Raw genomic sequence first — 21414 nt, forward strand, 5'->3', positions numbered from 1 at the left:
TAAGCCACCCCTTGGGAAGGGAACATCTCGTATCAATGTGCCAGTTTGAGTTCAGACTCCTCTGCTTCCTGCTAATGCATCCTGGGAGGCAGCAAATGGCTCAAGTGTTTGGGCCCCTGCCACCTATGTGAAGACCCAGATAGAGTTCCAGGCTCATGGGTTTGGCCTGGCCCAGCCCTGGCTGTTGTGGGCATTTGGAGAATGAACCAGTGGATGGAAGATTGCTCTTTCTGTCTATCTCTCTGTGGCTCTGCCCTTCAGAAAGGTGAAAATAAACATTTAAAAAGTTAGCATATGGTTAATTGGAGCCATCTGAGGTGTGCAACTTGCTAACTGGAGTAAATATACAGGCCGTGCAGGGGACCACACCAGCTGTGGAAGGCTCCGTCGCGCCCTGAAGTTGCCTCATGCCCCTTGGAATGCCCCCTTTGGAGTCTGCCGTCGGCCTCTCGGGTTCTGGCAACCACTGAATCGCTTCCTGCTGCCGTGGTCACCCCTCTCTACAGTAGCGTACAAATGGGATCACTTGTGACGGAAGCCTTTGTGACTGGCTGCTGTCACTCAGCCTGATGTGTTGAGATCCGCCAGGCAGGCTCAGCAGAAAGCAGGCACCAGCCAGGAGCTAAGAACTCCAAGAAGGTCAGGGTTCACAGAAACCCGGGGTGTGTGTGTGTGTGTGTGTGTGTGTGTGGCCGGGAGGTGGGCGGGGTTGCGACTTGGCAGCAGGCTGGGGAGAGGGCAGCTCTGAAAAGCAGGGCCCCTCTGCCAGCCCCAGGAAAGCCGCGGAGGAAGATTCGGGAAGCCACCCTGGTTGTTCTCAGCAGGAGGGAAGCTCCGTCCTCAGGCCTTCCTCTCCGGCACTGGGGAGCCCCCGGAAGACGACCTGCCATCTTGGCACAGCGTGCCCTGCCTCCTGCCCCTCCCCCACCCTTCTCCACCTGGGGCAGCTGGGTTCCTGATGCTGAGGCCCAGGGCTGAGTCCTGCCCTCCCTTGGGGTGGGGTCTCCCAAGCCAGCAAGGAGACAGACCCCCTGCCCTGCCCCAGGAACAGGCTTCGGCTGGCACTGGTTCCAAGACTCGTGCTTTCCTGCGCCCCACGACCTCTCTTCCATCACCAGTTTTACAGAGCGAGGTCCAGAGCTGTGGTGGAACTGCATCAAAGTCACCCAGGAGGTCTTCCGGCTACGTCCCCACCCCTCCGCCCCCACCCACGCAGCTCAGCTGCCCGGTCTCACGGGGTGGGGGCAGTGTCTTGCGTTTACCCTGACACTTGCTGAGCCTCGAGGAGAGTGGGGCTCCATGAGGAAGTGACCCCAACACCCACCCTGGGCAGCCACAGTCCTGGCGCCGGGGGCAGGGCTACTGAGGTTCTTGGAAGAACATGACTCGGCCCCAGTGGAAAACAGGCTGTTTTTCAAGGTGTTAAATATCCAATGAGCAAGGGCTGGCGACTGGGACCCCCACGTCCCATCTCCGAGTGCCAAGGTTCAAGTCCCGGCTCCACCTTTGATGTCAGCTGTCGTTACTGTGCGCCCTGGGAGGTGGCAGGTGAACGTGCTCAAGTACTTGGGTCCTTGACACTCATGTGGGAAACCTGGCTTCGCCCTGGCCCAGCCCCAGCTATTGCGGGCATTTGGGGAGTGACCAGCAGATGAAAGATTCTCTCTCTCTCTCTCTCACCCTCTGTCTTTCACCCTCTGTCTTTCAAATAACTAAAATATTTTTTTTAAAGTACTCACGCATTCTACAATTCGGGTGAAGATCAGAAACGTTATACCAAGTGAATGGAGCCAGACACTTCCATGCAGAATCTAGAACAGGCGGAACGGAGGTGACGGCTTAGTAGTTAATGGTTACAAGGCAGAGAGATGTGGCAGTTGCACAACACCGGCGTTAAAGCCCACAGAACTGCATACTTCACATCATTAATTCTGTACTGTGTGAGTTCCAGCCCCGTGGTTTTTTTTTTTTTTTTTTTTAATCAACTTCAGTTCCTCCTCTCCTGATTCAAGTCCCAGGCACACCTTTGCCAGGCAAGACCAAGTGCCAGCCCCCACCCCTGGGCTGTGGCCGCACTCAGAGTGGTGAGTCAATGACGGGGGCACCCTGTGAGGTGCACACGGAGATCAGTGAGTCGGGAGAGTTGGGATCTCAGCACAGAGGCCTGTGCTATCCTCGGGCCCCTCAAGGTACCGTCCCAGCCCTGCCCTGCCTCGGCCTGGCCATCGGCCTCAGCTGCGGGCCTGGCCACCAGCCAGGTGGTGCAGGCCGTGCAGGTCAAAACTTGGCCCTTCAGAGAGCTATGGATCGTGCCAAAGGGCAGGCACTGCTTTTTACCCTCCGCGGCTTCTGCCCACAGTCGATTGCAAGGAGCATGGAGGCAGTGGTCAGAGCCCGGCCCGGAGGCCTGGTCTGGGTGGCCTGTCTGTTCCTGGCACTTCCTGTCAAGGCCACAGGTGAGACACTGCTGGAAGGGAGGACCCGGGGCGGGGTGGGGGTGGGAGGGAGTGTTGTCAGAGTGAGTGGGCACTGAGACCCGAGGGGGGGCCTCCAGAGGAACAGTCCAGAGCGAAGGATTGCCACGGCTGTGCCCCGCTCTGGGCAGGAGCTCTGCCCATGCTATCGTGTCTGACCCCCCAGAACAGCCCCGCTCGGGGACAGGATTGTCCTGATACTTTGAGGGCCCAGGATCGGTCTCAGTCAGGTCATGGTGAAAAGCGCATGTGCAAAGGATGGTGCTGAGAGGAAGCTGCCCCACAGTTCCCAAGGAACAGGAGGCCCAGCAGCCACCCAGGGGCACCCAGGGGAGCAGAGGCAACCAGGGGAACACATGGAGCGCGCCCACCCCGTGGTTTGCTGGGTTAGGCTTAGAGTTGCCTCAGGGAGTCAGGGAGGCTATTTCCGCCTCTGGGGCATGGGGCAGTCCCCAGCTATCTGGACCCAGGCCCTGGGGTGGGGAGAGCAGATGGAGGGTAGCCAGGTGTGTGAGAGCCCCAAGGAGGAGGGCTGCTGGGGCGCCCCTGTGATTTATTTGCATTTAACAGCCTTGCTGCCCCACCCCTCACCCACCCCTGTGCAGTGCAGTGTGGTGGGTGTGGTGCCAGGTTTCCTATCTAAAGACTTTGCCAGCCCTGGGAGGGGCAGCTCCTCCAGTTCAGCAAGGTCCCCCATGTCAAAGCTTTCTTTAAAAAAATATAAATATATTTGAAAGGCAGAGTTGCACAGAGAGAGGGAGACAGGGCAGAGCCAAGCTGAAGCCAGAAGTTTCTTCCAAGTCTCCTACATGGGTGCAGGGGCCCAAGGATTTGGGCCGTCCTCCACTGCGTCCCCAGGCGCATCAGCAGGGAGCTGGATCGGAAGTGGAGCAGCTGGGACTTGAATCAGCACCATATGGGATGCCGGCGCTGCAGGCAGCGGCTTAACCTGCTGTGTCACAGCACTGGGCCCAATGTCAAAGCTTTAGAAGACAGAGAATAAAGAGTACTCATGCCAGCGCCGCGGCTCACTAGGCTAATCCTCCGCCCAGCAGCGCCGGCACACCGGGTTCTAGTCCCGGTCGGGGCGCCGGATTCTGTCCCGGTTGCCCCTCTTCCAGGCCAGCTCTCTGCTGTGGCCAGGGAGTGCAGTGGAGGATGGCCCAAGTGCTTGGGCCCTGCACTCCATGGGAGACCAGGATAAGTACCTGGCTCCTGTCTTTGGATCAGCGCGGTGCACCGGCTGCGGTGGCCATTGGAGGGTGAACCAACAGCAAAGGAAGACCTTTCTCTCTGTCTCTCTCTCTCACTGTCTACTCTGCCTGTCAAAAAAAAAAAAAAAAGGAGTACTCATTAGTACTCATTGGACCTTAGCGGATGAGTGATCTGTGTTCAAGAGGCCAGCTCCAGGTTCCCAGGCCCTCATTCCACTGGCAGGTGCGGTTTGGCCCAGAGGGGATGGTGGTGAAGGAAGGGGTCCCACAGAGGAGGAAGCCAGGGGTCCACAGGGCCAGACTCACAGCTCACCAGGAAGGTTCACCAAAGTGTCACGCGCCAAGCGTTCTGAACAGAGCTTGGTGAACCAGGCGCTATGAGCACAGACGACGTGCCTGTCGCATGGACAATCCACCTTTCACCCCGACCCCCGTGGAGGCCGCAACTTACCCCATGGTCCCCCTGCTCCCCTCAGGGCCTGAAACAGCTCAGCCAGAAGTGGACACGGCCCTGGGCCGCCTGCGAGGCCAGCGAGTGGGCGTGAAGGGCACTGACCGCCTGGTGGACGTCTTCCTGGGCATCCCGTTCGCCCAGGCCCCACTGGGGCCCAACCGGTTCTCAGCCCCGCGCCCGGCCCAGCCCTGGGAGGGCGTGCGGGATGCCAGCCGCGCACCCCCCATGTGAGTAGTGGAGCAGGTGGTGGGCGGGGTCCTATGGCGGGGGTAGGGGGCTGAGCAGCTGGCCCTGGCCCCTACCTTGGCTACAGGTGCCTGCAGGACGTGGAGAGAATGAACAACGGCAGGTTCACAGTCAATGGGGAGCATCAGATCTTCCCTGTTTCGGAGGACTGCCTGATTGTCAACGTCTATAGCCCCGCCGAGGCTGCTGCAGGGCCCGGGAGGCCGGTCTGTAGCCCACAGGGCCCTGTCCACCCACCCAGCTCTTCCCTGCCCTGCCCTCCCTCCCCTCCCTGTCCCCAACCCACCCCAGAGGTCCCATGGATGCGCTGGGCTGGTGGGTGGGCAGCTGGGGTCCCAGCTGGTGGCTGCCCCCACAGGTCATGGTGTGGATCCACGGTGGCTCTCTGATGGTGGGCGCCGCCACGTCCCAGGACGGCTCAGCCCTGGCTGCCTACGGGGACGTGGTGGTGGTCACGGTGCAGTACCGCCTGGGCATGCTGGGCTTCTTCAGGTGAGGCACTGGCCCAGCAGAGGGCGTGGGCAGCACTGAGGACGCGCTGGGGACCCAGGGTTGGAGTTGAGAATCTGAGTGGAAGGACCCTTAGCCCCTGCTGCTGGCGGTGGAGGAGTGCTCCCTGACGCTCCTCCCCAGCCCAAGCTCCAGTTGTACGGTGAACTTGGCCCCTTGGGCAGGGTGTCGCTGCTGGGCTGCAGCCAGGGTTCCGATCAGGTATGGGGTCAGGGAATGACAACCTAGCCGTCTGCCCAGCTGGGCCTCCCACATCCCAGGCCTAGCGTGTGGACAACAATGGTGGCTCAGAGCCAGGCCAGACGCAGGGGCCAGAGGAGGCTCAGGCGTCCTGGTGGCGGCCTCAAAGCAGCCCAAACCTGAAAGACCGACTGCTGCTGCTGCACTCTGCCCCCAGCACCGGGGACAAGCACGCGCCTGGCAACCAGGGCTTCCTGGACGTGGTGGCCGCTCTGCACTGGGTGCAAGGCAACATCGGCCCCTTCGGAGGGGACCGCAGCAGTGTCACCATCTTTGGCGGATCTGCTGGGGGCACCATTGTCTCTGCTCTGGTGAGCTGCCAGGGGGTGGCCAGGGCTGGAAGGGCCCGGTGTGCCCAGGCCCCAGCTCCTCTGACGGCTGTGTCCTCTGCATCCAGGTTCTGTCTCCCATGGCCACAGGGCTGTTCCACAGAGCCATTGCCCAGAGTGGGGTCATCGGCATGCCAGGGATGATGGAGTCTGACCCATGGCCCAGAGCTCAGGTCTGTACGTCCTTCTCTCTCTGACCCCTTGACTACCTCCCGACCCTACCCTGGAGTCCCAGAGTCAGGCGGTCACAGGTAGGAAGCTCCCACTCGGCAGAGAGGGACCCACTAGGAGGAAGGAAGCATCACCCCAGAGGAAACAACTGGTGCAATCCGGTGGGTGGGCAGTCAGGGAGGACTTCCGGAGGAGGCCACCACCGAGCAGACCATGAGGGTGGGGTCTTAAGGAGCACTCTTGAGACATCTGTTGGGCTCCAGATTCCTACCCAAGACCCCCACCAATAGGCAGTGTGAGGAATAGGCAGACGGAGCCCCAGAGGGCCCCAGAGTGGAAAGTGCACCAGCAAAGGCTGCGGGCGTGACAGAGTGACAGCCCTGGAAGCGGCCATCAGCTGGGGCATGGAGCAGATTAGGGACAGAGCAGGAAGTGAGAGGCAGCGCCCGGGGATCTGGACCTTCTCCAGGGGCAGGAAGGAGCAGGGCACTGACACGACTGAGCCGCCTGGAGCGGAAGGTGGGTTGGAGGGAGTGACCTGGGAGGCCTCACAGGGTCTGGGCAAGAGAGGCCAGTGGTGGGGAGGGAGAGCATCGTGGGGTAGGGCTGGGTCCATGCCGAGGTGCAGGAGTGGACTGGGCATCTTAAAAATCATCTGTTTATTTGAAAGACAGAGTGACAGGGAGGGAGGGAGGGACAAATCTTCCATCCGCTGGTTCACTCCCCAAATGGCCGCAGCAGCTGGGACAGGACCAGGCTAAAGTCAGGAGCCAGCAACTCCATCTGGGTCTCCCACGTGGCTAACAGAGGCCCAAGCACTTGGACCATGATCTGCTGCTTGCCAGGCACCTTAGCAGGGAACTGGATCGGAAGTAGAATAGCCGGGACTCGAACTGGCACTCTGATATGGGATGCCAGTGTCATGAACCACGGCTTAACCCACCGCACCCCAAGACGAGTCCCAGATGATCAGGAACCTCGGCATGAGCACATTGCCTGTGTCTGGACAGCAGCCCCGGGCCCCCACACCTGTGCTGTGGCCTGCGCCGTGGTGGCCCAGACGGACTGTCTCAGCCACAAATTCTAAGTCCTTCCCCGCCTCCCCTGAGTCCTAAGAAAAACACAGCTTGACCCCTCTGTCCTTGAGCTAAAGTGGAGTCCTGCTGGTTGCGCATGCCCCGCCCGGCTTAGTGAGCTGGCCAGAAGCCGTCCCTCCAGCCTCCCCTGCCACGGACTCCTGGGCCCCAGCCTCAGTGTCCCCCACCACTCCTGGGCCTACTGCAGCCCCCACTGGGAGCCCTCCTACACATGCTGTCTTGCTCTCTGGGAACACTGGCAACCAGATAAAGACAGCGTACTCAGAGCCTCAGAGGGGAGCCAGCCCGGCACCCAGAGAGAGATGGTTTGCTATAAAGGAGAGGAGGGTGTGTGTGGAAAGACACAGTCCCTGGGGACCACCCAGGCTGCTGGAGCAGGGTGGGCTTCTCTCAGGTGGTGGAAGGTCTAGGGCCAGGCATAGGAAATCCTAAAGGACGCACCCTCCCTCTACCGGGGGCCGGGCCGGGGGCTGGAAGGTGGGGTGCTGGCAGCGAGGCAGGCAAGGCTCTTTGTGTGTCCCCAGAGCATCGCGAGCTCCCTGGCCTGCAGCGCCACCTCCCCGGCCGAGCTGTTGCAATGCCTGCGGCAGAAGGAAGGAGAGGAGCTCATCCCGACCAAGGCTTCGGTAGGCCCACCTCCCAGGCGGGGATGCTGTCCAGCTCCTGCGGGGGCTGGGGGGCAGTCAGCCACCCTGGGGGCAGGAAGGGAGGGCCACACGCCCCCCAAGGGCAGGGCTTGCCTTCTCCCGAAGCATCAGCTGCCAGGTCTCCGGATGGCCCCGACCCCCAACCCTGTGATCTCCAGCCCCCCTCTCCCACTCCGGCCTCAGCCGTTCGGGCATGAGGTTGAGTGGCCCCTGGGGTCCCATCCCTGAGGCTGGGTCCTCACTGGGGGGGCCTCCTGCTTTGCTTTCTTCTGCAGAATTTTTTTTACGCGACCTACACCTCTGATGGCACCTTCTTTCCCAAAAGCCCTCAGGAGCTCCTGGAGGAGAGGCAGTTCCACCCCGTGCCCTTCCTCCTGGGCTTCAACAACCACGAGTTTGGCTGGCTCATCCCCAGGGTGAGTGTCCTTGGCCCCACCCCAGCACCATCGGCCCCGCCCCCGCCCTGGGCACTGGCCACTGCCGTTCCTCCTATTTGGTGGCTGGAAAAGCTGAGGTTCAGACAGGCTTGAGGGGCTTGCTCAGGGTCGCAAAGCCGGTGTATTCTGCTTGGGGACCAAGCTTTTGCACAAAGTGGGTTTGCAGGCAGTGCTGGTGTGTAGCATGGTCCTGCCTGGATCTGTGCATCAGGCTCTGTGAAGCTGGTTCTTGTGGCTGTGCGTGAGAGATGACCTAAGACTCAGGCTGCAGACGGCGTCCAGCCTCCGGGGGCCTCATGGGGCCAGTTTGCCTTCCTATCCCCTCCAGGTGCACAGAGCGCCACACAAGAAGGCCAACAGCACGCTTTCTTCCCAAGCATCTTGTTATTTCACTCTTCCTCTTCCACCCCTGTTCACAACAATTCCTTCTCAATGTTTTTCTATTTCTTTTCATTTTATTTGAAAAGCAGAGACACAGGTCTTCCATCTGCTGGTCCACTCTCCAAATGCCTACAACTCCTGGGACTGGACCAGGCTGAAGCCAGGAGCCTGGAGCTCCATCCGGGTCTCCCCTGTGGGTGACGTCATCTACTGAACTTGATCTTCTGCCTCCCAGAGTGCTGGTTAGCAGAAACTTAGACTGGAAGCTCTTGCTTCTGGGATGTGGCTGTCCTAAGAGGCATCTTTTCTTTTTAATGATTTTTTAAATCTTTATTTACTCATTTTCATCTACTTGAAAGACAGAGTGACAGATATGAGAGAGAGAGATCTTCCAACCACTGGTTTACTTTCTGAATACCTACAACAGACCCTACAACAGGGTCAGGCCAAAGTCAGGAGCCCGGAATTTCATCAGGTCTCCCACGTGGATGGAGATATGGTCACTTGAGCCATAATCTGCTGCCTCCGGGTCCAGTAACAGGAAGCTGGATTGAAAGCCAAGGTGCTGGGGCCAGCGCTGTGGTGTAGCAGGTAAAGCCTGCAGTGCTGGCATCCCATATGGGCACCAGTTCAAGTCCTGGCTGCTCTACTTCTGATCCAGCTCTCTGCTATGGCCTGGGAAGGCAGTAGAGGATGGCCCAAGTCCTTGAGCCCCTGCACCCATGTGGGAGACCTGGAGGAAGCTCCTGGCTCCTGGCTTTGGATCAGCGTAACTCTGGCCATTGCAGCCAACTGGGGAGTGAACCAGTGGATGGAAGACCTCTCTCTCCCTCTGCCTCTCCTTCACTCTCTGTGTAACTCTGACTTTCAAATAAATAAATAAATCTTTAAGAAAAGAAAGAAGGCTGACACCGCAGCTCAATAGGCTAATCCTCTGCCTGCGGCGCTAACACATCGGGTTCTAGTCCCGGTCAGGGCGCCGGATTCTGTCCTGGTCGCTCCTCTTCCAGTCCAGCTCTCTGCTGTGGCCCAGGAGTGCAGTGGAGGATGGCCCAAGTCCTTGGGCCCTGCACCTGCATGGGAGACCAGGAGAAGCATCTGGCTCCTGGCTTCAGATCAGCACGATGCCGCTGGCCACAGTGGCCACTGGAGAGTGAACCAACAGTAAAGGAAGACCTTTCTCTCTGTCTCTCATTGTCCACTCTGCCTGAAGAAAGAAAGAAAGAAAGAAAGAAAGAAAGAAAGAAAGAAAGAAAGAAAGAAAGAAAGAAAGAAAGAAAGAAAGAGAGAAGAAAGGAAAGGGAAGGGAAGGGAAGGGAAGGGAAGGGAAGGGAAGGGAAGGAAAACAGAGGTGCCAGAGTTCCCTCCCAAGCTACACGCTGTGCCAAACACCAGCCCCACAATCACACAACGTAGGGCCCAGCCTCGTGGTCCTCCATGCCGGCATTTGGGCAGCTTCAAGGTTTTGCAGGGAAGCCAGCAAGGCAGGGAACATCACCGAGTGAAGACTCTCCAATGAAGTCACTCTCTGAGAAGCAGGGGCTTAGGACTCCACACAAAAGCTCATGGAAAATGGAATTAAAAGATCAGCTTATTTTAGCACAAAACATTTGAGACCAGGCGTGGTTTTTTCATCATCCTTATTTCCCATGAGCTTTTTGAATTTCCCATGTATCTTTTTTATGAAGACAAGACTCAAGCCGCAGCTATCATTTTGATTGCTCTAGGTCCCTTGTGTTTCCATGTAAGTTCAAGTTGCCAATTTCTAAAGAAAAAAAAAAAAGAGCAGTTGAGATTTTAAAAATGTATTTATTGTGGCTGGTGCTGTGGCATAGTAGGTTAAGCCTCTGCCTGCAACGCCAACATCCCAAATGGGTGCTAGTTTGAGTCCTGGCTGCTCCACTTCCACACCAGCTCCCTGCTATGCACCAGGGAAAGCAGCGGCAGATGGCCCAAGTACTTGGGTCCCTGCACCCACGTGGGAGCCCAGAAGAGGCTCCAGGCTCCTGACTTCAACCTGGCCCAGCCACAGCCCTTGCAGTCATTTAGGGAATAAACCAGCAGATGGAAGACTCTCAAGTCTCTCTCTCTCTATCTCTCTCTCTCCCTCTCTCTCTCTCTCTCTTTCTCTCTCTCTCTCTCTCCCCCTCTCTTTGTAACTCTGTCTTTGAAGTAAATTTTTAAAATGTATTTATCCCTATTACTTACGTGAAAGGCAGAGAGACAGGGACAGAGGAGCAATCTTCCATCTACCGCTCCACTCCCCTAATACCTGCAGTGGCTGGGGCTGAGCCGGGTGAAAGCCCCAAGTGCAGAGTTCAGCTGGTCTCCTACGAGGATGCCCCCGGCCCAAGGACTTGAGCCATCACCTGTTGCTGCCCAGGGTGAGCGTCACCAAGAAGTTGGATTGGAGGCAGAGGTGGGATTCGAACCAGGGGACTCCAATGTAGGCTGTAAATGTCACGAGCAGAATCTTACCCACTGGGCCAAATGCCTGCCCAGAGCTGGGATCTGAACCCAGACTCCAGAGACTGTGCTCCGAAAGCTGCGATGTGTCAAACAGTATCTGACGTTTTTAATTTCCCCTGCAGCATCTTGGGTCTTAATGCCCTGCTGTGAAAATGTTGCCCAAAGGGTGGGCATTTGGTGGAGCAGAGAAAACCCAGCTTGCTACACCCGCATCCCGTATTAGAGGGTCGGGTCCTGGCTCCTCTGCTTCCAGTCGAGCTTCCCTCCCATGCACACCTGAGAGGTGGTCAAGGCTGGCTCAAGTGCGCTGTGGGAGACCCACACAGAGCTCTGTGCTGGCTTCAGCTTGCTCCAGCGCTGGCTGCTGTGGGCATTTGGGGAATGAACCAGCAGATGGAGATGTGTATGTGTGTGTGTGTGCGCGCGTGTGCACATGTGTGTGTGCATGTGTGTGTGTGCCTTTCAAATAAAATGAAACTAAGAACTAAGTCAAAACTGTTTTTAGACATTGAGCCTAGCTCCCTGTTCTCTACAGAGCTGCCATTGACCTCATGCCCAGGGAATTTCATGCTGCCATCCCCAGCGGCCCCCACCCCACCCCACGTGCTGCCAACTCGAGGCCCATCTCTCAGATGCAAGGCCTTGTGGGTTGGGTGATGCTTGGCTCCATCTGAGTTCAGGGGCCCAGGGCTGGGAGCGGGGGTGGGGACAGTGGTCAGCTGGACTGAGAGGCCTCGGTGTCCCTGCAGGCCTGGGGGTTCCTGGATAAGATGGAGCAGATGAGCCAGGAGGACTTGCTGGCCCACGTGAAGCCCTTCCTGACCTATCTGGTGAGACCAAGAGGGCAGAAGGAGCGCGGTAGGCAGTGCCCCTCCCCACCCAGGGCCGCCCACCTACCTCCAAGCCCCACGGCCCACCCAGGAATCCCCCAGGATGTGAATCAACACGGTTCTCAAAGGGAAACTCATCATCACCACTGTCACTGCAGAGCCTGCCCTTAGGAAGCACTTCCTATGTGCCGCGCTGAGCACTGGGGCAGGAGTCAGCTCCTTCAGTCCTCACTGGGGCTCTATGACAGATGGACGTTCATCAGTCCCATTTTACAGATGAACAAACTGATGAGGCAGAGCAGAGCTTGGGCCAACTCTACCTGACCCCAGAGCCTCCACCATTTCCATCATACTGTCTGACGTGGAGCCAGATGGAGCTGGAGTCAGACCCCAGCCCCAGGCCACCGCCCAGTTATCCCATCCCCTCTGAGCCCGTGCCTTCTGCTGCAGACGGGAACGCTGTTTTCCGCTCACCTGAGCTGTCGTAAGGAGGCATACGCATTGCATCTGGGGAGTCTGCCAGGGAGCTGGTACCCAGGAGGTGCTCAGTCTACGCACACTTCCTCCCCACTCACGCAGCTTCACCACCGCTCTCAGGAGGGATGGGAGCCCACATCATTTTCTCTTCCACTCCTCAGTTAATTTCAACTGATGACTCACTGGGGACTCCACACAGGCTGCCCAAGACCCCTGCCCAATGGGGACCACCCTTCAGAGGGGCTTAACCACTTGTCTCAGGTCACGTGGCCACGAAGCGGTCAGAGAGCCTGGATTTGACTCCAACTCTAATCTTATCCCACCCAGAGGAATAAGGGATAAGGACCTCCCTTCTAGAGGTCCGAGGGAGGCTGGGGGGCAGGTGGCTGGCCCCCAGAAGGGGAGCCGTGCCACGTGCCGGAGGCCAGGGCCAGGAGCTTCTTGGGGAGGTCTGCCGTAGTCCCGGAGCAGGCCTGCTCCTGCCCTCTCGCCCCAGGGTGTGCCGTCCGAGGTGATGTCTGCCGTCATTGATGAATACCTAGACAGCGATTCAGGCGCACAAGGCAGACGCCAGGCCTTCCAGGAATTGATGGGTGACATCATCATCGGTTTCCCCGTCTTCAATTTCTCCAGAAGCCTCCTAGGTAAGCCTGTCCCCAGCCACCTGCACTGTGCTTCCCACTTTGGTGTGGGAACTGGGACGGCATAGGTGGTGGCACAGCTCTAATAGGGCACAAGTTCCCCCAGTGCCCCCTCCTGGTCTAAGTGGCAGCATCGTGGACCTGAGAGCTGTCCCCAGCAGATCCATTTGCAGGGGAGAAAACAGGGGCTCGGAGAGGTGCAGCGACTCATCAGGGGTCCCCCAGCCGCACCTGTCATGGCTCTCCGGGGGTCACTGGAGCCGCGAGCCTTGTCCTCATTCAGAGCTCCTCCTGGGAGAAAGGTCTCGCTTCCTCCACACCTGGCTGCAGCCCTGGACAACTCTGAGTTGTGCACTTTGTGGCCCAGAGCTCAGGGCCCCAGAACTCAGGGCCACCGTCAGGATTGAATGAGTGATCACACGCAGCACACGGAAGCGCGCTCCACTCCAGTGCTGGCTGCTGTTGGCTTCTGTCCTCATCCTTGATGTATTACGAGCTTGTGCCGTCAGGCCCGGAAAGCCAGCAGGCTGCGGGTGCCTGATTCCCACGCCGCCCTCTCTCTGCAGACTCCGGCAGCCCCGTCTTTTTCTATGAGTTCCAGCATCGGCCCAGTTGTTTTGAGAAGATCAAGCCAGACTGGGTGAAGGCTGACCACGGGGCCGAGAGTCCCTTCATGTTTGGGGGGCCCTTCCTCACAGACGAGAGCTCCCTGCTGGGTAAGGATGTATGGACAGACAGATATGCATCCCCTAGGCTGCCTCACCCCACAGGCTACGGCGGGGCTTGAACAGCGGTCTGGGGTCAGCACCAGGAGCCCTCGGGTCCCCTCCAGGCCCCAGATGGCCCTGACCCAGGTCTCTCCCTCCCATCAGCCTTCCCAGAAGCCACAGAGGAGGAGAAGCGGCTGAGCCTCACCATGATGGCCCAGTGGGCCCACTTTGCCCGGACCGGGTAAGTGAGGGAGCAGGCACATCTGGCCTTGGGCCCGGGACGCAGAGATGAGTCCCCAGGGGCCAACAAGGAGACCTTGGTCCTGGCTCATTCCTCCCACCCAGGGACCCCAACGGCAAGGGGCTGCCTTTTTGGCCCCAGTTCAACGAGTCGGAGCAGTACCTGGAGATCGGGCTGGTGCCACGGGCCAGCCAGAAGCCCAAGGAGGCCCGGATGCGGTTCTGGGCAGAGACGCTCCCCAGCAAGGCCCGGCAGTGGCACCAGAAGCAGCAGGGCAGGAAGGCCCCCGAGGAGCTCTGAGGTGAGGCCGGGGCCTTCTTATTTATTTTTTAAGATTTATTTATTTATTTGAAAGTCAGGAGCTGGCACTGTGGCACAGTGGGTTAAAACCCTGGGCTGAAGCACCGGCATCCTATATGGGCACCGGTTCAAGACCCAGCTGCTCCTCTTCCAATCCAGCTCTCTGCTATGGCCTGGGAAAGCAGAGGAAGATGGCCCAAGTCCTTGGGCCCCTGCACCCGCATGGGAGACCCGGAAGAAGCTCCTGGCTCCTGGCTTCAGATCGGCGCAGCTCCAGCCATAGCAGGCAATTAGGGAGTGAACCAGAGGATGGAAGACCTCTCTCTCTCCCTCTCTCTGCCTCTCCTCTCTCTGTGTAACTCCAACTTTCAAATAAATAAATAAATCTTTAAAAAAAAAAAAGAAAAAGAAAAAAGAAAGAGTTACAGAGAGAGAGAGAGTCTTCCATCTGATGATTCACTCCCCATTGGGATGCCGGCACTGCACGCAGCAGCTTTCCCCGTGACACCACAGTGCCGGCCCCGGCCTGGGCCTTCTTGGCTGGGCCAATCCAAAGTGTGGCGGAGAGCCAGCCTCCTTCTCCCCCGACGTGGGCGCAGGGCCCTTCTGCACCTCAGGGCCTTTGCACAAGCTCCTCCCTCCCCCTTTTCCTCTTGCCTCATGACAAATTCCTGTTCATTCTTCAAGATCCCCGGAAGACCCAGTCCCCCAGGAAGCCCGCCCTGCCTTCTCTGGGCCCTGTGGTCCTCAATCCGTATCAGTAGACGGTAGCACACAGTCCACCCTGGGCTAGCACTGTCTATGTCTGTCCCCGGGGGCCAGGGTCACTCTGTCACTCACACAGGGAGGGGGCAGGACCTGGAGGGAGGGGACGTTTGATGAGTGACACACAGAGTATGTGAGTGGTGGCCCTTCAGTGCTGAAGTCTTGCTCAGTTTGCCACAGGTTTTGTCGGCTCTGGCCAGGAGGCAGAGTCGCGCAGTGGAGGGGACTGGGTCCTGGAGGCATCCAGCCTGCGGTAGAGCCCTGGCCTCCAGGGGCTGCAGCCGGAGGCCGGTAGAGTCTCCTCCTCTGCTGCCCGGACTTGGCCCCTGCACAAGACGGAGCAGACACACACAGCAGTTCTGGACGTCACCGGTTACAGCTCTGACCCTCAGGTCCTGGCACACGTGCTCCGCACCCCAGTGCCTGGGCTCCGCCCTTCCCAGGTGGGGGCGCTCGGCACAGCTCCCAGAGTGCCCACCAGGACCCTGCCTCGGTCACCCCAAGTTCCTGATGGCTGACGGTTACAGGGAAAGAATCCACAGCTGGGACCCGTTCTCTTCCGGAAAGTCCATTAGGACAGCAAGCAGGGACATGGTGACCGAAGGGCTCTGCGTCCTGTCCTGTCCTCCCTCGAAAGCTCGGCGGGTGGAGGTGGAGGTTGTAGTGTGGTGGTTCGAGTCCCAGCTGCTCCACTTCCTATCCAGCTTCCTGCTAATGTGCACCCTGGGAGGCAGTAGATGATGGCTCAAGCCCTTGGGAGCCTGCCATCCACATGGGAGACCCAGATGGAGTTCTGGGGTCCTGGATTCGTCCTGGCCCAGCCTGGCTGTTGTGGGCATTTGGGGGAGTGAACTGGTGGTGGAGAGAGCTCGCTGTCTCTCCCTGCTCTCTCAAATATGTAGTTTGAAAAGAAAAAAAGCTCACAGCGACTTCTCGTTCCCCTTTGGACAAGTTCAAATTCTTTATTTAGCATTGAACCTGCCCTGTTCTCATCTGCTTCCTCTCACTGGGGAAATTTGGCCGCACAAGCTTCTGAAGAGCCTGCCAAGTGGACAGGGTACCGATTGTAAGGTGCACGGGGCCATGAGGGACAGGAAGGAAGGGCCGCCAAGCTGAGACCTAAGCAATTACCCGGACTGGGTGGGGAGGGGAAGGGTGTTCTGGCACAGGGAGCAGCAGAAGCAAAGGCCAGGTAGGTGAGACGTGCTGGGAGACACAGTGTGGCCAAGAGATCAGCAAGGGCAGGCTCCTGGAGGCGTGGGAGAGCTGGCAAGTGTCGTAACCGGGTGGGATGCAAACACGTTTGTCATGTGCAGGAGGGCGACTGGAGGATGAGGGTGGCAGCAGAGAGCGAGGAAAGACCCGTGCCCAGCTGGGGACTGATGAGATGCGAAGGCGAGAGGGCAGCCTGGGGTCTGGCAGGAGAGGTGCTGAGACCCAAGCTCTGGTCTGGGCCACACTGGATATGAAAAGGGGCTCTGTCTTCCAAACCCGAGGGTGCCCAAGGCCTGGCAGGCATGGGGGAGTGAGGACACCCCAGGCTTCAGCGTCACCATTGTCACTGGTCCCTGGAGAGGGAAGCCAAACCTGCTGATGTGGCCTCAGCCAGCCGTCTCAAGCCAGCCCTGTCTCATGTCATGCTGTTCACGCAGGCAGAGAGAAAGGACTGGCACCACGCCTGCCTCTGAGGGTTCCGAGCCTCTCTCGTCTCTATTCCTCCTGCCTGGGGCCCCTGCCCCAACACTCGCTGGAAGCTCCCCTTCTGCCGGCCAGGGTGTCCTTGACAGGCTGATTCCCTGCCCAGAGGACCCAGCAGCCAGATGAGAGGAGCAAACAGCAGGCGCCACCCAGTCTGGTGGATCGCAGGAAGGGTCTGTGTGCAGTGTAAGAGGGTGGACACAAGGGGGCGCTGCAGGAACAGATATGCACACCTGGACCCAGCCGCAGGGACAAGCCCTAGCAGATACCCCTCAGCACAGCTAAGGGCACATATACCCAAGGCCAAATTTAGTTCCTCCCACAAGCATCCGTCTCATACACACACAGTCAGAGAGGGTTCCAATCCAGTGCCACTGCGTCCTGGATGTGTATCTTGAGCAAGCTGTTGGTCTCCTTCAATTTTCCCATCCATAAAATGGGACCAGTGATAGGGTTTCTGTCATGGCTGCTCTGCACGGAAAGGTCACAGAAGAGTGTCTGCCCACATCAGTGCTACATAAATGCCCCCTGGCCTGGGGGGGGCACGGACTCCAGTCATGCAGTCTGGGGAAAAAATCATCCAGAGATGGGAGAATTGGAGGATGTGAGGGGCCTCGTCATTTGAGCATGGGCTTCTTCCATCTTAAAATCACTTCCCAGTCTGGGGCTGCCCAGAAGGGTTGGCAAGCACAGCTCTGTGAGGGTCTGAAGGGCAGCCTGGGTGTCCTGTGGGAGCCCCCCGGCCTCCCTGACACTCTCGGGGAAGCCACGGTCCAAGCCCTTGGCTGGCTTTGCCTGTAGCCTGCCCTTTCGGGTTTGTTTTTTTGTTTTTGTTTTTATTTTTGTTTTTGACAGGCAGAGTGGACAGTGAGAGAGAGAGACAGAGAGAAAGGTCTTCCTTTTGTCGTTGTTTCACCCTCCAATGGCCGCCATGGCTGGCGCTGTGGCCGGCACATCGTGCTGATCTGAAGCCAGGAGCCAGGTGCTTCTCCTGGTCTCCCATGGGGTGCAGGGCCCAAGCACTTGGGCCATCCTCCACTGCACTCCCTGGCCACAGTAGAGAGCTGGCCTGGAAGAGGGGCAACCGGGACAGAATCCGGCGCCCCGACCGGGACTAGAACCTGGGGTGCCGGTGCCGCTAGGCGGAGGATTAGCCTAGTGAGCCGCGGCGCCAGCCCCTTCTTGGGTTTTAGATCACCACCACCGCCTCCCCCAACCTGTTCCCCACCCTGGCTCCCAGCCCAGCTTGCCCAGTCCCTGGGAAGGCCGATGCAACAACAGAAAGAAGGGGCAGGGGTTGTGGTGCAGCCATGTGGGGGCACCTGCCTCGCATATGGGAGTGCCTGGGATTGAGTCTGGTCTCCACCTCCGCTTCTGGTCCAGCTTCCTGTGAATACTCCTGGGAGGCAGCAGACGGTGGCTCAAGTGCTTGGGCCCCTGCCACCCTGTGTGGAGTTTCTGGCTCCTCACTTCAGCCTGGCCCAGCCCTAGCTGTTGGAGGCATTTGAGAAGTGAACCAGCAGATGGAAGCATTTTCTCTCTCTCTGTCTCTCTCTCTGTCTCTCTCTCTGTCTCTCTCTCTGCCTTTCAAATAAATTCATCCCTAGCCGCTGCAGCCATCTGGGGTGTGAACCAGACAGTGGCCGATCTCCCTTTCTGTGTCTCTCTGTAACTCTGACGTTCAAATAAATAAAACTTTAAAAAAATAATTTTTCAAAAAATTTTTAAATAACAGAGCAAATCTTTTAAAAAGTGGCATTGACTCTCTGGCTCAGTTTGAGATGTCACCTTCTTAACAATATTAACCCATCCATGAGGATAGGATGTTTTCCAACTTATTTTTCAGATCTTTTTTTTTTTTTTTTTTTTTGGACAGGCAGAGTTAGACAGTGAGAGAGAGACAGAGATAAAGGTCTTCCTTCCATTGGTTCACTCCCCTTATGGCCGCCACGGCTGGCACTGTGCTGATCTGAAGCCAGGAGCCAGGTGCTTCCTCCTGGTGTCCCATGTGGGTGCAGGGACCCAAGCACTTGGGCCATCCTCCACTGCCCTCCCGGGCCACAGCACAGAGCTGGACTGGAAGAGGAGCAACCGGGACTAGAACCCAGGGTGCCAGCGCCGCAGGTGGAGGATTAGCCTATTGAGCCACGGCGCCGGCCCAGATCCTTTATTTTTACTTATTTTATTTGAGAGAGCGGGACAGAGATCTTCCATCCTTTGGAGCACTCCCCAAATACCTGCAGCACCCAGGACTGGGCCAGGTGACACCAGGAGCCTGCAGCCCCCCCCCCCCCGGGCTCCCCGTGAGTGGCAGACACCCAGCTGCCTTCACCATCACTGCTGCCTCTCAGGTGCTCCCGGGCGGGAAGCTGGATCAGAGGCAGAGCCGGGACTCAAAGCCAGGCGCCGTGGTACAGGATGGTAGCCTCCAGAATGGTAGCTCAGTCGAATGCCCGCCCACAACGTTCTTTTTCAAACTGTAAAATAGCCACAAACGTGGGAAGATACACCAACAACCGTTTCTACCGCCCTGTGGTGTACTCCACCACGCCTAACTTTTCATCCTCACAACAACCCTGTAGTTCCATTTCACAGGTGGGAAAATTGAGGCTTGGAAAGCTCACATGGGGAGCAATGAAGTCAGCTTGGACTCACAGTGGCCAGGCTCAGGGATCAACATCACTCATAGCATCGCCTGTTTTCCCTTTATTCAGCCAAAAACTTAGGAATGTTCTCGAGAAAACTCTACCAAGAGACACTGGGAAATAGCACACTGGCTTTCTGGGAGCTGATTCTGACCCGGAAGACAATTTCACACCAGGGCCACCCAGATGACCTGGCTCCTTTACAACATCCCCTGAACCTGGGTGAGCACCAGACGGGGCCCACATCTGTCCTGGGCACCCTGGTACAATCACTTCCCCTACGGGCCGGGTGAAAGGTTGCCACTTCCCTGCGGAGAAGTGACAAGAGTGGAGCAAGCTGTTGGCAGGCCTGGCCCTTGAAGCCCTCACAGAACTGGCCAAGGAAGCTCCCAGCTAGGTGGGGAAGTCCCTCGTGGCTGGCCCCCAGGGGAGACAGGTGCCGTCAACACCCCTGTTCCCCTACCCTCCACCCTCCAGCTTGGCTCACGCTTTGAAGAACACACTCCAGGGTGCTTAGTGTGGGTGGTGAAGCCAATTTGTCAGAGCCCAGGCAGCCACCTCCCCTCCCATGGCCGGGTGCCATGATCCTGTGGATGCAGCCAGCGCCCACGGGGTCCCAGAAGAAGGAGACAGGTGCTCCACAGAGAGGGTTGTACTCCAGGCCCAAGGAAGCGGCTAGTCCCTCCTGCCCTGGTCCTGCCCAGCTTGGAGTGCCAGCGTTCCATATCGGAGTGCCTGGGTTCAAGTCCTGGCACTGCTTCCAACTCCAGCTTCCTGCTAATGTGCACCCTGGGAGGCAGTAGGTAACAGCTCAAGTACTTGGGTCCTTGCCACCCACATGGGAGACCCAGATGGAGTTCCAGCCTCCTGGTCTTGGTGGTTCAGCCCCAGCTGTCAAGGGCCTTTGGAGAGTAGACTAGCAGCTGGAAGATCTCTCTCTCTCTCTCTCTCTCTCTCTCTCTCTCTCATCCCCCCCATCCCATCTTCCAAACAAAATGAAAATAAATTTTAAAATGTAAAATCCCACACTGTGAAATCTCTAGTAATGTTCACTAAAGAAAATGTGGAAAATACAGAGAAGAGTAAAAGGTAAAATACAGCCCAGGTTGCAGATGACCTGGCAACCCCAGGCTAACCACAGTCCCACCTGCTGTCACTGTGGATATCTTTGGAGAATTTCAGTGTGTACCCTCCATGACTAATCACATCATGTACAATGCAGAATTTCAAATTGTACCTTTCTCAAGTCGTTGAAACACCTCAGCCTTCTCTCTCTCTCTCTCTCTCTCTCTCTCTCAGATTAGACATTTGTGGCCAGTGCTGTGACAAAGCAGATTAAGTCACTGCCTGCAACATTGGCATCCCATGTGAGTGCCAGTTTGAGTCCTGGCTACTACATTTCCCATCCAGCTCCCTGTAATGGCCTAGGAAGGCAGTGGAAGATGGCCCAAGTGCTTGGGCCCCTGCACCCACATGGGAGACCTGGAAGAAGATCCTGGCTCCTGGCTTTGGATTGGCCCAGCTCCAGCCATTGCAGCCATTTGGGGGAGTGAATCAGGAGATGGAAGACATCTCTCTCTGTGTGTCTCTTTCTCTGTCTCTCTCTCTCTCTCTCTCTCTCTCTGAATCTCTCTCTGTAACTCTGCCTTTCAAATAAATAAAAATCTTTAAAAATTTTTTTTGAAAAGATTGAATTATTTATTTTGAAAGTCAGAGTTATACAGAGTGAGATAAGGTCCTAAGCTTGTTTCTCAAGTGCTGGTGGCAATAGCTCACACAGCGGGCCACGTCATGTTTAAAGTGCTTTACCAGGGGCCAGCGTTGTGGCGCAACAGATTAAGACTCCCTACAAGGCCAGCATCCCGTATGAGCACCGATTTGAGCCCTGTCTGCTCCACTTCTGATCCAGCTCCCTGCCAATGCACCTGGGAAAGCAGCAGAAGATGGCACAAGTCCTTGGGCCCCTGCCACCCGTGTGGGAGACCTGGATGAAGTTCAAGGATCCTGAATTTGGGTTGGCCCAGCCTCAGCTCTCATGAACATTTGGTGAGTAAACCAATGTTTGAAGGCTCTGTCTTTCCCTCTGTTCTGTAACCCTGCCTTTCAAATAAATAAATACATTTTTAAAAAAAAAAAAGTGCTTTACCTACATGAACCTTCACTACAACCCTGAGAGATAAGTACTAATCAATTAGATAAGTATGCTAATTTGTAGAGATTGGAAACACTGAGATTCAGAGAAGCGAAGTGATTTGCTGAAGATCACACAGCCAGTAAGTGGCAGTGCACTAAGATACGCAGTGTGGCTTATCTGCGGTCCCCACTCTCCCCTTCTTCCCCCGTCCCCTCCGCTTGTGTTGGGGTGAGGCTGTTGTCAACAAGGCTGGAGGACACTCACTGTAAACGGGTTCTGTGTGCTTTGGATGGCCTCCCAGACC

General features: G+C 57.4%; 1 protein-coding gene across 4 annotated transcripts; it reads left to right on the forward strand.

Moving 5' to 3' along the window:
• The first annotated feature begins 1969 nt into the window (after positions 1–1969).
• CES3 (carboxylesterase 3) lies at positions 1970–20650 on the forward strand. 4 transcript variants are annotated; one of them, XM_002711646.5, is made up of 15 exons: positions 1970–2084; positions 2360–2456; positions 4165–4369; positions 4456–4594; positions 4747–4880; positions 5296–5449; positions 5536–5640; positions 7260–7361; positions 7658–7798; positions 11419–11499; positions 12473–12620; positions 13184–13333; positions 13490–13568; positions 13673–13869; positions 14028–14301. In XM_002711646.5, the coding sequence occupies exons 2-14, from the start codon at positions 2375–2377 to the stop codon at positions 13866–13868; spliced, it is 1716 nt and encodes a 571-aa protein (XP_002711692.3). In that variant the 5' UTR covers positions 1970–2084; positions 2360–2374; the 3' UTR covers position 13869; positions 14028–14301. The 4 variants fall into 4 exon arrangements, with proteins under 4 accessions (XP_002711692.3, XP_017197768.2, XP_069918687.1 ...); XM_017342279.3 differs by having other exon boundaries at positions 2048–2189; XM_070062586.1 differs by lacking the exons at positions 1970–2084; positions 14028–14301 and adding an exon at positions 20276–20650 and having other exon boundaries at positions 2102–2456.
• The last annotated feature ends 764 nt before the right edge of the window (positions 20651–21414 follow it).

Source organism: Oryctolagus cuniculus, chromosome 18, assembly GCF_964237555.1.
Source record: "Oryctolagus cuniculus chromosome 18, mOryCun1.1, whole genome shotgun sequence".
Classification (NCBI taxonomy): domain Eukaryota; kingdom Metazoa; phylum Chordata; class Mammalia; order Lagomorpha; family Leporidae; genus Oryctolagus; species Oryctolagus cuniculus.